Source organism: Ochotona curzoniae, unplaced genomic scaffold, assembly GCF_017591425.1.
Source record: "Ochotona curzoniae isolate NIBS_2020 unplaced genomic scaffold, NIBS_Ocur_1.0 scaffold_3208, whole genome shotgun sequence".
Taxonomy (NCBI): domain Eukaryota; kingdom Metazoa; phylum Chordata; class Mammalia; order Lagomorpha; family Ochotonidae; genus Ochotona; species Ochotona curzoniae.
In genome coordinates, this window is record NW_024467106.1 from 46,362,657 (window position 1) to 46,377,527 (window position 14,871).

The 14,871-nt window shown below is 39.9% G+C and overlaps 1 protein-coding gene across 2 annotated transcripts in view; it reads left to right on the forward strand.

Annotated features, from left to right (window-relative positions):
• FREM1 (FRAS1 related extracellular matrix 1) overlaps nt 1-14,871 on the forward strand; it is a 122,216-nt gene that overhangs the window by 71,590 nt on the left and 35,755 nt on the right. The window contains exons 22-24 of one of the 2 annotated variants that reach the window (XM_040962821.1): nt 1,610-1,805; nt 5,082-5,346; nt 13,611-14,025. In XM_040962821.1, coding sequence (XP_040818755.1) covers nt 1,610-1,805; nt 5,082-5,346; nt 13,611-14,025 — 876 coding nt within the window. Of the gene's footprint in view, nt 1-1,609; nt 1,806-5,081; nt 5,347-13,560; nt 14,026-14,871 lie in introns of those variants that run through there. The other variant, XM_040962822.1, reaches the window with a different exon arrangement.

The window sequence follows — 14,871 nt, forward strand, 5'->3', positions numbered from 1 at the left end:
GTAGGGGTGCAAGTGAGGAATTAGATTTGGATCAAAGATGGCAGAAGTCTATTATATTTACTTTCTTAGATGAGAACACCAAGGGAAATTTTTAAATAGAATTGGAGGCTGCTTAGTTGAGAACTTGAAAAAAATCTATTTTAAACCTAGTATTTGCAGATAGAACTTATGAGAAGAATAAGCCCTGTACTTCATGACAACGATATAATGAACCTTAATCCAGCAAATACTGGGGCCAAACATACATCTCCAAATATCAATTGGGCAAAAATATTGGAGAAGAAGAAACTTTATGACATAGAAGAAATTGGTCACACAGTAGAGAGAGAGGATAACAAAGTCTTTTATCAGGAATGGAGAGTCTCTGGAATGGTTATTAATGAAATAAAGGTGTTTTAATTTCTGCTTTAGTTTTTTAAAGCAGACAGGGAAAATGAATAGCATCTAGACAAATTTAAGATCATATTTTCCTTGAATTGGATCAAATGGCTGTATGAACTATTCATAGGGAAAGCTATGTAGGTGTCTTGAGAAAATAGCCATAGGATTATTAATAATGTTCAGATTTATTATTTCATTTCCCATACTCTCAATTGTTAACCAATCCCTGCCACACAGCCTAAGAACTTCTTTTCACTGAAAATGCAACAATTTATGCCAAAGCCCTGAGTAGATTGTATACTTAACTAATGTTGGCATGTTTTTAGAAGACTCTGATAAAATATATATTTTGACATAATTAGGATTGTTTTCCTTAGGGTTTGGTAAACCTGGAAAACAGACTGGAGAGTAAATACATAGACTTTATTTTTGTTTTCTGTCCATCAGATAAGCTCAGTAACAAAGAATTTTGAAAAAAAAAATAACTTGTACAACAATGTACTCTTAAAAAAAGGGACCCCCAAATAAGCACTTTGTCTTTCTAAAGAACTTGTTCCACCAGCTCAATTATCCACCTGCTTTCATTAATTGGGATGTTTCATCAGCTATGATTGTTTCTTATGAATACCTTGGAAGTAGCAATGTTGTCAAATTGCCACATGAATTCATCAAATATCATTTGAAAAGAGTTTTTTCTCCTAGGTTCTAACTTACTGAAATATATTTCCTTGAAAAGAAAACCAAATGCAATTAAATTACAAAGGTAGCCTAGGATGTCCAAGAAATGTTTTTTTTTTAAACCTGTATATTTATATATTTTTTTTACTACACTTAAAAGGCAGAGGCAGAGATAGCTAGAGATATGTCTTCCACAGGTTCACCCTGTTCCATGCTCCTCAACCCCCAGTGCCTGCAACAACTAGAAGGGCACAAGGGACCCGAGTTCCCAGACAAGCCAGAAGCTTGGAACTCAGTCTAAGTCTTTTAAGTAGGTGTTAGAGACCCACTTACCTGAGCCATCATCTGCTGCTTGCCTGGATGACATTAGCAGGAAGCTATATTAAAAACAAAGCCAGGCTTTCCAATATGGGATATAGGCATCCCAAACGGGATCCTGATTGTTGTTTCAGATGCCTGCCCCTGAAATATATTTCTCCTGGAGGTTTTCAGGGAGGAAAATTTGCAAAGAGGGAGCCATGAGCAACTGACTAATTCTGGTACTTTTCAGACAGGGAGGGACTGGGTGCCTCTCTACCGTGGCATGAGATGCTCTCAGGAAGAAGTGGATCTGAACCTGCTGAGATACACACACACTGGAGCAATGGATTCCCAGAATCAAGACAGCTTCACCTTCTACCTCTGGGATGGCGACAATAAGTCCCCTGCATTTGACTGTCACATCAGCATCAAGGACATGGAAAAAGGTAAAAGTATGCCTACCAACATTTGTGGGGTCAAGTTTTATACTCAGAAATGAACCTGTGTAAGGACTTAGTAAATGTTTCTTTCTTCTTTTTGTGCTTCTATCCTTCATCCTTGAAATACCACCATCTAGCCTGTGACTGCTCATTTGCTTTGCCTGGGATCTATAGGGTTCATGAGGATAGCCAAGCCTGTTTCCTATTAGAAATCCAGCAGTGCCCACAGTCTGGCTTTAAGTAAATTTTTAACAGATTGGCATGGTGACTAATTTTATTTTCAGGAAGTGAATCATCACTTGAGAGTTTCAAAGGCATTTTTTTTTTTTTTTTTATTGTTCCTTACATTGTATTATGTAGTACAGTTTTTTTTTTAAAAGTTGTCTTGAGGTCTAGCTGGTTGTTCTTCTCCTGGGACTCCTTCCCTCCTGTGGATACTTTGTATTTTGGTCTTCTTCATTCTTCTTACCTCCTTGATGTATTAACTTTGCTTCCCCCTGAAGCATCTGTGGCTCAATTTTGATTTATGTTTAGGATAAGTTTTGAACTCTTGAGCACTTTGAGATAAAAGTATACTGCACCCAAAAGACCAACTGGTTCATCTAAAACAGATGTTTAAGAGCACCTAATTGTAGGGGTTCCTGGTGCACTGTGGGATGTTGTGTAGCATCCCTAACCTCTGCTTGCCAGAAGCCAGTAGCCATCCCCTGACATGACAGACACACATGTTTGCAAAGAACAAAACTGCCCCTTGTTGGGAACCACTGATATAAAATCATATCAATTTGATGTCTTATTTTTCAGTCCTATCAGACTGAATATCTCTTCAAAAGTTATTGACCATCTTATTTTTAACTCTACAAATTGTCTTTTGCTTCACATATTTTTATGGATTAACCCCTTTAGCATTGATTTACAAGAATTCTCTATGTGTTAGAAGGGAGGGAGCGGAATAAGGATGGAGGTAAGAGTATGTGCTTTGGCTTCAGATGACTTCACTCTAAATTCTACCTCCATCCTTATTAATCATGTAATCATTAGTGAGCGAATTAGTATTTCTGTGCCTTATATTCCTTCCTGTTAAGTGGAGAATATTAAAGTTCCCTACCTTGAAGAATTCTTGTGAAGAAGTAACAGTGCTTAGTGCTGTGTCTGATAGAAAGTAGAAGCTCTATATTTCAGATGCAATCATTTTATTGAACCACTGGTAAATGATAATGAATTATGGTCCTTAGTTCTCGAAACTACACCACTGCTCAATATGTTGTCCTCTTCTACCTCTCTGACTCACTCACACATGTCTTTCACGGTGGCATAACACATGTAGCAAGATAAATAATCTTAAACATTTAAGTGATGTCATTCTATTGATATTACTGTTAACTCAATTTCTGAAACTTTTTCATCTAGCAAAGCTAAAACTATGTGCCATCAGCTAGCAATCTCTTCTTTCTCATACTCCCTAGCTCCTAGCAAGTGTTTCTGTTTCTATGAGTTTGACTACCTTAGGTAATTCATGTAAGAAGAACCATACATCTTATCTTTTCATGGAGGGCTAATTCCACTTAGTATGAGGCCTTTAAGTTTTGTTCACGTAGCTTGTGCCATTATCTCTTTCATTTTTCAGGCTGAAGATGCTCTGTATGTACAAGGGAGCCACAAAAAGTGCAGAGAACATGCATAATATGAAAAAACAGTGCCAGGTTTCAAGATCTTTCTGCATCAAAATGAACTTTTAATTTCATTACTTTATAAGCCTTCAAGAACTCTGTAAATAACACATTTTATCCCTTCACCTGTCAAAAGACACATGGGTTTCTTCTGTCTGCTGGCTATTGTGAATTATCATGAACATGAGCATGTGAGAGTACTTCCCTTTAAAAAAATACTTCGTGAGCACCTTTGTGAAGTTTATACATGGGAGAAGGAACAAGAAGGGACATCTCCTCATGTGCTGTTCCACCCTTTATTTTTATTTTAAAAAGCAGCATTTGTTTAAGAAAAAGAGCTTTATTTATGTTTATTTGAAAGAGAGAAAGGGGGTGAGACAGAAAGAGATCTTCCATCCTGTGGTTCACTCCCCAAGTGGTCACAATAATTGAAACTGGGCCAGTTCAAAGTCAGAAACCAGGAGCTTCTTCTAGGTTCTGCACATGGGTGCAGGGGCCCAGGGCCTTGAGCCACCCTCTGCTGCTTTCTCAAGCACATTAGTAAGGCACTGGATCAGAAGTGGAACAGACAGCATTCAAACCAACCCCTAAATGGAATGCCAGCACGGTTTCACCATGCCATGGTTCCAACTCTGCTTCCTAAATATAACCACCTTGAATTGTGCACGATTTATCTTTTTTTCTCAAGTTGTTCACAGAACAGATTAAAGTTGAAAGACCACTCCTTTTAAAAATGCTTTTGCTTGAGAGGTAGAGAGACAGAGAGATTAACAAACAGAGCCCTCAGCCACTGATTTACTCCCCAAATGCCTGCACTAGCCAGGGCTGGGCTGAAGCTAAGGCAGACAGCCAGGAATCAAAGTGCAGACTCCCACATGGTTGTGTCATCATTGCTACCTCTGAGTGTGCATCAGCAGGAAGCTGGAGTCAGGAGGTGGAGGTGAGACTGGAATCTGGGTACCCCAAGATGGGATGTGCACCTGTTAAACATTAATGTAAATATCCTTCCTAAAAATGACACATTAGTCACTGTGAGCAGATGTAGTTTATTCATGTTGTCTCTGTGAGTAATCCCATGAATAGAGTACAGTTTGTTCATACATTCATGTTGTGGACAGACGTTTGGCTTGTCTGCACCATTTTCAGTGCATAGCATTGCAGTGACCATTTTGGTCTATATCTCCTGGGACACGAGGGTAAGGGGTGAAAATGATGTGGCAAAGCATGTGCGAATATTCAACTCTTTACAAAATAATAACAAATTGTATACCAATTAACACCCCCCCAAAGAATTATATGCAAGATTCTCTTTATGTACAGACTCATCAATTGTTTGTCACAAACCCATGCATATTTGCCAAGTGAAGGGTTATAAGAAGATATCAGATTGTGATCATGTTTACATTTGCACAATCATGAATGAGTCTCTTTTCATGTATTTATTAGCATAGCCTCCTGTATTTCCTCTGCAGTGACAAAACTTCTCATCTCTTTAGGTTAATGCTTCTATTTGTTGGTCCATGTCTGCTAGTTTGGCCTTTAACTTTCAACATTTCCCTTGGACATCATGTTTTTAATACAATTCTTGACCACAGTTCCTTGTGTCCCACAGGTGAAATTGTCATTCTTGCAAAGCCGCTTGTGTTGGCCAAAGGTGATCGAGGTTTTTTGACGCCCACCACTCTCCTGGCTGTAGATGGGACACACAAGCCTGAGGAATTGCTCTATGTCATCACCTCCCCACCACAGTATGGCCAGGTAGAATATGTCCGTTATCCTGGCATCCCCATTACAAGCTTTAGCCAAATGGACATAGCTGGAAGGACGGTCTGCTACATCCACAGAAGCACGGCCTCTGTCCTCAATGACACATTCAGGTGAGCCCTTTGGGAAAGTTCCTGAACCTTTCCTTGGATGAATACTTAGAAAGATAAAGGGAGATATATGTTTTCCACTATACCACCAATATATAGTTATCTACACTATGTATGTTTCATAATTATATATCTTAAGTCTTATTAAATAAAATCTAAAGGAGAAAAGAATAAATTCTTTTCTAGCTCTGTACAGCTCTGTTTTTCTTCTGCTTCACCCTGTGGAACCTGACAGCATATCTTAAAGTGACAGCAGCAAGGCGAGGAATTAGGTACTATTATGGAAGAATAAGTGCAGTGAGCAGATCTAAATGCAAGCTCTTCTAGGAGGAGAAATGTGAAGAGCTGAGGGTACCAGCAAAGGTAGACAGACACAGGGAAGTAATTTCCTTCCTTTGTGGGTATGTTTTTCTATTTAAGGGAAAGACATCTATTAGTAAACATTTGGCATAAGCAGATACTGCCTTTTGACACAATGTGTTCCTGTAACTAAATCATAAATCATGTTGTCATAAAGTGGATCGCATTTCCCCATAGAAATAATGTTATAATTGGGGACTGTGCACCTGCTCAAGGATTCTGCTTCAAATAAATCACTAGAATGAGCAGCAATCTGGTGAAAGGGAAGATAGAACATTAATGAAAGTCTACATTCATTTAACAGTATGGAAATGTATTTCAAGTTGAATAAAGTGAAGGAAACTGGCAAATCTACCAGCTAGTCATTCTTAAAGCTGGCTAGCTTGAAGCACATGGTATAGACATAGATTCTGAGGTTGCTACGAAGGCCACTGGGACTCGTTTTTGAACAATCATAGGACATAGCCTAACTCCAGGTTGTACAGATTTGAGAAGGAGGCTTGAAAGTATTGGTTTGTTTGCCAAAACACAATGTAATTTTTCACCATGTCACAAATACACTCTTTTAGGAACTCTCTAAGAGTGGCATACCCCTGTGTTATTCAGTGGAACTTCATAAACTGTCAATATCACTGAGAGACTCATATTCAAATAACATTACTGGAGTTGGTGTTTGACCTAGCAAATAAAATCACTGTATGCCACACTGGAGTACCTGGGTTTCATACCTGGATGTAGTTCAAGTAATTATGTCTCTGTCATTTATTTGGGAAACCTGAATTGAATTTCTGCTTCCTGGCTTCAACCTGGCCAAGCTCTGGTCATTGTGAACATTTTGGGGAGTTGCCCTATGGATGGGTGCTTTCTCTGTCTCTCAAATAAGTACCTTAATAAATAAGTAAATCGATATACATTTTAAAAATAAGATTCTCTCCTATCATAGTATTTGCCTATCTAAATTTACACCGTCTACTGTGATGAATATTGTCAGTTGTTCGTAATCCTTTTGAGCTCTTACAGTGAGTTCTGAAAGATAATTTACATAGCCCTAAAATTTAAAAAAAAATTATCTAAGGAAGTTTAAATGAAAATTTTCTTTTTTTTTTATAACCATGATAAATGTCCTACACCTAGCAGATAATCATCCAATTCATCAACCTCAACCAAATCAATGCTAGCATGTTGCTAGACTAACTGGAGCATCGGATGTAGGGGATCCTTCTCAGGATGGTTTTATTGATTGAGATATTAAGGTACAAGCTTGGAGGACATTAATACTGTCTCTTTGACTCACGCCTTGGCCTTGTCAGGTTATACAGCTCCTGCATCTTCTCTCCTGTGAAATGAAATCATGCTCACAGCACCTGCCTCACTAAGTTGTTGAGAGAATTAAAGGAGTGTGTGCATGCAAAATACTGTAAACAACACCTGGCACACAAGGAAAACTACAGAATTATTAGTTGGTTTTATTGTTGTTGTCATTATTTACTATGTTCTTCCCTTGGCCCTCTTTTGACCTCTGATCTTTACAACACTGAGTATAAAAAATTAATTACAGAGAGCAGTGATTGTTCTTTATTTCATGCTTGCTCATGCAAGCTGGGTGCTTCTTGGCTTAATTCATATGTATCAGATCCAGGGCTTTTAATGTTACACTTGTTTCTGGAACTTCTTGCTTTTCTACAGTCTAGCTTTTCCCATTCAATGCCCAAAGGAGACTTTGCTGAAGATATTAATGACTATATTCAAGAAAACAGTCATCCTACTTGGAGAAACCAATATATGAATGTGTAAAGATGTTGATAAATAAAAGCTAGATATGAATAAGGAATACAATATCCATATGTAAGGACAGGTTATGCTATAAAATTTGCATCCTTAGACTGTCATATTAGATAGCATCTTAGAAATCATTTATTTTAGAGATTCATACATTTTTCAGTCCTCAGATGAAACACCAGGGGAATTAGAAAATACGCATTTTGAGGTCTGATCTCAGAAAGGCATCGTTGTAGCGGCAACCCAAGCCCTAAGAATCTGTGATTTGGAAGCTGTCCTGACAGTTGTAATGCAGTCAGAAACAGCCATCACTGATCTAGTCTTGACTGTTGTGAATGAATTCGAGGAGCCCTGAGAATCCCCAGGACTTCCCAGAGGCAGAAAATGAAGAGGATGAATTTTATTGGAAAGGCAGATTTATACAGAGAGAAATGGAGAGGGAGAAATCTTCATCTGCTGGTTCACTCCCTAAATGGCCTCAATGGCTGGAATTGAACCAATCTGAAGCCAGGAGCTTCCTCTGAGTCACCCACATGTATGCAGGGGCCCAAGAATTTACACTGTTCCCTGCTGCATTTCCAGGCCACAAGCAGAGAGCTGGATTGAAAGTGGAACAGTTGAGATATAAACTCACACCCGTAAAGGATAAGCAAGTAAAGGATTAGCAGGCAGTGTCACCACACCAGCCCCTGCATCCTTCATCTTGATTTGATGTTCTAACTTGCCTTTGTTTCCTATTGTTTGGAGATAACTGGTCTTCTGGTGAGGTTTTCTTGTAGCAGAAAGACTGTTGCTCTGCTTGTTTCTGAAAGGAATTGATTTGTACCGCCTCTGAACCACAGATGCAAAATACTGTGAATTAGGAAAGGCATATGGTGCAAACAACAGAGAATCAAGAACAGCAAATTACTCCCGTTCAGAGCCCTCCATCCTTCTGCTTGGGGTTGAGAACAAAGTCTGAGGCTGTTGCAAATGTCTTAAAACAGCTCTGTATCTTTTTGTTTCCCTTTTTAATGAAGAGTACAGGCCTAGGCTCCAAGCCACTGAGCAACGGTGTTTGCTTATGTTTATTTTTTGGTAGTGTTTGTAGAAATTATGGCTTTAATCTTGAGAATTGTCCTTTTTTGGTATTTACAAGGGTTGACTTGTAAGTGCATTTGTGTAGGTAAAAATAAGCTATTCTTGACTATAATAGAATAGAATACAGCAAGCCTATGTCAAAACTACATTGGTGGAATTTGAATGGGCTCCAGATGAAGAAACAGGCAGATGCTGCTTGGGCTGCCTCCGTCCCATGCCAGAGTACCTGGGTTCAAACCCCAGCTCTGTTTCTAATTGCAGCTTCCTCCTAGTGCACATCTTGGAAGGCAGTGGTCCTTGGCTCAAGTACTTGGGTTCCCACCACCCATGTTGCAGACCCAGACTGAGTTCTTGGCTCCTGACTTTGTCCTGGCTGAGCCCTGGCCATCCCCAGCATTTGAGGAGTGAAGCAATGGATGAAGATCTGTATCTTTCTCTCTCTCTGCCTTTCATATTTAATTTAATTTAAAAATCAAGAGATTAGGAAACAGGACAGCAGCAAGAAAACAAAGATTAGGAAGCAATGTTTTGATCCAGGCTTTTCGTTTCCATACAGAGTGGTTATTATGAGGAGATTCAGAAAGTTTATGGAAAATGTGAATGATAATAAAATTATGCATAGATTTCAGATATTTTTTTTTGCACCAAAATAAACTTTTCCTTCCAGTTTTCCATGAGCTTTTTGTGGTACACTCCTGTTCCTTAAGTAACCTTGATGTATCAGGCAATGTATCAGAACCTCTTTTGCATGTTATTCTCTTTAAGCTGTAGAACAACATCTTCAGGGAGAGGTACTTATTTCCATTTTATTCACAAGGCATCTAGGGTTCTTAAGAGGCAGAAGTAACCTAAATTGACTTCAGTGAGTATCAGGGCGGAATTTGGGACCAAGAGTTCATTTCCATAATATATTGTCATACCAAAAAAAAATTATGGTGAATATGCATTTATACAAAGGAACCTCCTCAATGTGTCATTCTGATATTTGGCCAGCAGTTTTACATATTTATAATGGAAGAGCCTCGCATCTGCCCAAGATTTGAATTTTAATCTTGTCGTTTCACAAACCCAATCATGGACTGCTATGTTGTTTGTCAAGTGGCACTAAACCAAAACCAAAAGCCCATTTTAATGCAAGTGTGATCATGGTGCTTTTTAAAAATTAAATATATGCAACCAATCTAATCACCTAAATTTATGTTGCTTGCTGTTAAATTTGGCAAGGAATTCGGCTGGGAGAAGAGATAAATTCTATGGTACAGGATTTTTCCCCCTTCCCTTTTTCATGGAAGATATGGCAGCATTAATTAAATGAGGAAGTTTCATGATCAGATTTTGCCTTCTGCAAAAATATTTTGTGAATCATAAATTTCTCCTTCATTGTTTGGTGCTGCTGGCCTGGAAGAGAGATTTGGCAGCCCACTCTAGGACAGATGAGACCAAGTGATTAGCGTGCTGACTTCAGCTGCAGGCAGCCGAGTACTAAAAGAACATGCTAATGTCCTCCATTTTGACATGCCGGCTGGACTTTTTTTTTTTTTCCCGAGGAGGAGCTGGCGCTATTTATGATTCCATTTTTATCTTTTAAATGCCATGACAGATGGCAGAGTCTTCAGCCAACTTGATTGCCAGGAAATGCAGAAAGCTTGAAAGCACCATGGTAATGGTAAGATCAGACCAGGCAGGCACCCCAGACAAATCGGAGAATCATTCCCTAAATTTCCTGAGAATAGTGGGCATCCCACTGCATCGTTGCTCAGGACAGACGAGGAGGGGGGAGGCCACAAGGGAAATGCAATAAAACGGACCTTGGCCTTGCCAGCTGCTTCACCAGCCCCAGCTCGGTTGGTCTCAATCCTGAGCATGCATTTGGAGGGCTGTTATTTGGGCGGGTGGGGAACATTTGGTAGGCCGCCTGATTGATTCTGGGGAGGATATGAATGACCCTGACCTGGTCTCCTTTATTCTCCTTTATTTCCACCCAATGTGCATCTTTCCCTCTGTGTCTGAAGGAGGTTCCCTGCCTGAGAGGAGTCAGCACAATTAAACCTGAGGGGCCCTGCTGCACTGGATCCAGTTCCTTTTAGAAACAGCATCCTTTTCACCCCTGACTTATTAGCTTGAGGTCAGCACAGACAGCTGCCAGTGTCCCAGCTGGGCACACTGGCCTCAGCTAAACATATTTCTGGCATCTTCTGGGATGCCCAGCCTGCTGCCCCCATGCCATCTGTCTGTCGGCAGCCTGGCCTTCTCTACTTTTTCCAGGCTGAGCTGGTCCCCAGGCAGGAGGGAATTGAAAGGAGGGGCAGCTTGGGTCGCAGGGCATCATGAGTCCTCTCACAGAGGTCATTCACTAATGTTGAGTGTGGTTGTCCTGAGGCTGAGCCGGAAGGACCTGTGAAGCAATTCTGAAATTCCATCACCAGAATAGAAAATCATCATCAGATGTTTAAAGAGCCTCCCTGATGGCTCATGTTGAATGTTCTTTATGCCTTCATCTTTCCCCTTCATTCTCCTTTCTCTGCTGACATTTGACCGGCTTTAGCATCACAGATGATACGAAGAGCTAATATATGTCATTTTTTGCTTCCATCTGTGCATACTGGCCACGGCTCACCTAAAACTCTCCACGGGGGCACAGTGGAAATCCCAGAATCTGTCGGGAATCAGAGAAACCTGCGTTTCTAAAACACCGTGCATGGCAGGTGGGAAAGGTGTTTCTGGAGGAGACAAGTGGAATAAGGAGAATTTGGAGGTTCAGAGGGAACACGTGGCTTCCTCATATCACCTAGGGGGAGGCGTAGGATCTGGGATGGACACAGGAAAAATTAATAGCAAAATCATAAAGGCTTTGTCTGACAAGAAAAATATAATTTTAAACTAAAACATGCATATCATCTGTCCTTTGAAATTGTTTGGGAGACTCAACTAAAATTGTTGAAAGAGATATTTTGTAGGTATGCTTTATGTTTTTAGAAGTTAAAAAAATCTCACTGTACACCATGATTCAGCAACAAAAATTGCCTGTTTGGCTTAGAATACATTTGCCATGGCTTGGCTTTACAAAAGGAAAACTGATTCATTTTAAGCCGTGTCACATGCAGTTTCCTTAATCTGTAAGTCTGAAGGTAGTTCTATACTCTATCCAAACAGTAAAACACCTCAAAAAAAAATATATATATATATCTAAAGTGATGCTATAAAAACAAGTTATATTCTTTACAAGTCTAAGTGTTTTGGATGTCAAACTTGACCTTAATGTACTTCATTTAGCAATTTCACCTCTTTCAGATTCTCTTTTGCGTGTATCACCTCCTGTTTTCCTTCTTTGAAGTCCTATGAACTAGATAAGCAGAAAGCTCAAATGCTCTAACCTCACCTTCCCAGCAAAATCTGCCACTCGCCAGGCTCACCCACTCTCCCTTTGTCCAACTGTTCCTCTCCCTGTGCTTTGACCTCAGACAGGCTGGCGGACTGATTGCACTCACAGGATCTGGTTTCAAATTCCTTCATCGAAACACCAAAATCCTCAAGTACAAAGCATAAAGTGGACTTCTTAGTCAAATTTGCCAGAATGGTAAAAGAAATGTAAAAAATTTGGGCCCAGCACAATAATCTAGTGGCTAAAGTCCTTGCCTTGCTTAGCTCCGGTAGTTGCAACCACTTGGGGAGTGAATCAGTGGATGGAAGATCTTCCTCTCTCTCTCTCTCCTTATCTCTTTATATCTGACTTTCCAATAAAAATAAATAAATCTTTTAAAAAGAAGAAATGTAAAAAAATTCACGCAGAAAAACTATATGATTATCTATTACATCTACTGAAAAATTTGAAGAGATTTTTGCATCACTGGGATATAATAGTACATTTTTCATAAATATATCTGACACTTTTGATAGCTGGGAAAAAACCAGTAAGACACAAGCTTGTGACTATTTCTCAGTATGTTTCTTTTGTCTGCAATTTATTAATTTCATTTTTAGTAGCTATTCCCTCTTTTTCCAGTTTTGATGTGGTATTTTGTTTGCATAATTACATGATATTCCCAATTCTTAAAATTTAAAAAAAATACATGTTGCAATATTATAAAGATTATTTAAAATCAGTGTAATTGTGAGATTGACTGTTGGATAGAATGTGGGATTGATTGGTTCACCAAAGACACATTATAGTATTTGTCATATGCCTAAGATCATAAGAGATTTTATTTATCTTGAATGTCTTCCGTTTCCACTCTGTCCTCAGAATATCTGGGTCCAGTCCATCTCCTGCCTGTCTAAATGTCTCTCACCAAGTTTCTTCATCATTCTTTTTCTTTTTTCTGGGAAAGGATCTTGGTCTGGTAAAACTCTTCTTGTGTGTGTGCCAAGACAGACTTTGAGTCTATTATCTTACAAACTCTTTGAAATCCCTTGATATTTTGAAGTTGGATAGCACTTAGCAATTGTAAATCCACCCATCTTCTTTAAAAGAAGAGTGAAAATAAGGCCCATAATGAGGAGATGATTTAGGTAAGATTACATGGCTGAGTGGTGTTGACTAGCCTTTAAGACATTTACCGTAAAAACATATGGATTGAGGGAATTAGCTAAATTCATTCTGTTCAGCATTGTATTATCTGGCGCCCCTCAGCATTCATCATATATATTCAGCTTATTACATTTCCAACTGCAGAATGATAAAAACCTAAGGTGAACACACTTTTCAAATTCATGTGACCTATTCAATTGGATGTGAAATCCTATTTGGGACAAGGAACTATACTCAGTGCTGCTGAGCCTGAGAAACGTCGCTGTCAGAATTTGCCCACTCCATCACAGGAGTCTACCATCAAGGTTGAGAAAATACCCTCGGGCTGGGATGGTTAATTGAAGTGTTCGCCATGACTGGTTTCCTGATGGAAAGACATTCTGAATGATCTGGCCCTGGTCCTTCCTTGAAGTCACAGCACGACATACCCTTTAGTAAAGGTGTGTCTTGTTATCATTTCATTCCAGTGGATGGTGACACAAGAATCCATGCTGAAGGCTACCTTGCCTCTCTTTGCCAGATTCTTCGTCAGCAATGGACTGCACACCAAGCACGGGGTGTTTGAGATCACACTGGAGCCAGTGGACAGAGCCTTGCCTGTAGTGACCAGGAACAAGGGCTTGAGACTGGTCCAAGGCATGCTGGGCCTGCTTTCCCCTGACCGCCTGCAGCTGAGCGACCCGGACACGCCGGTGGAGAACCTCACCTTCCTCCTAGCCCAGCTTCCGCAGCACGGCCAACTCTACCTGTGGGGTACAGCGCTACTGCACCGCAATTTCACTCAGCAGGATGTGGATGGTGGGGGCGTGACCTATCAGCACTCTGGAGGGAATTCCCCGCTGGATGGCTTTACCTTTGTGGCCACAGATGGGAAAAACCATGGCTTTGTTGTGGATGGGAGACTGTGCGAAGAACCTGTTCCATTCACCATTCAGGCAAGTATGGCCAGCACGGCTCATGGCCCCAGAGATGTTATGGGAGCAATTATAAGAACAGTTTCCTTATTTCTTTCAAGTACAGTTGTGCACCTGCAGCATGCCATGCATAAGATTAGCAGTAAACCAGATGTGGTCCCCATGGATGGGCTAATGCCAATTGATGGCAGTAGAGAAAAAAGAAAAACATACAGGCTTTGGAATCAACTACATCTGGCTTTGAATTTTGTCTTGGCCATTCATTGGCTGTGTAACCTTAGAAGAGGTTTTGCATTCTTGATCTTCTGAATCTACTTTTCCTTGTTTGGTAAACATGTCTGGGGCATTGCAGCTGGAAGTAAGGTGTGATATATAAAGCACTCTGCATGCTGTCTGAAACTTTTTGCTATTCAGTGTCCTGTAACCACGGTTATAAGACAGTGCTAACTGATTGCTACACTGTAAATCTTCACTGGGCCATGTCATCTACTGGCATGTAATGAACATATGAAAACATGAAACAGCACCAATACTACACATGTAGACACAGTGAAGGTAGTAACAGCAGCTGTTAAAATTATTTTAATATTTGTAGATTGGATCCACTTTATATAGAGCATATCTGGTTCTCATAAAATTTCTATGAGGTTAAGTTTTATTGTCTATATGTCATAGAAGAGGAAACTACATCTCAAAAAATGAATTCGTGTGCTCAACCACATGCAAGGAACTCAAGGCTTTCTGATCCCTCTGTGTCCTTCCTGTGGTACCCAACTGCCATACGTGCTGACTCTTAGATGAGGGAGCACCCATAGTGTGGTTTACTTTAAGTCAAAACACATGAAATATATTCTGGCTCTGTCTCCT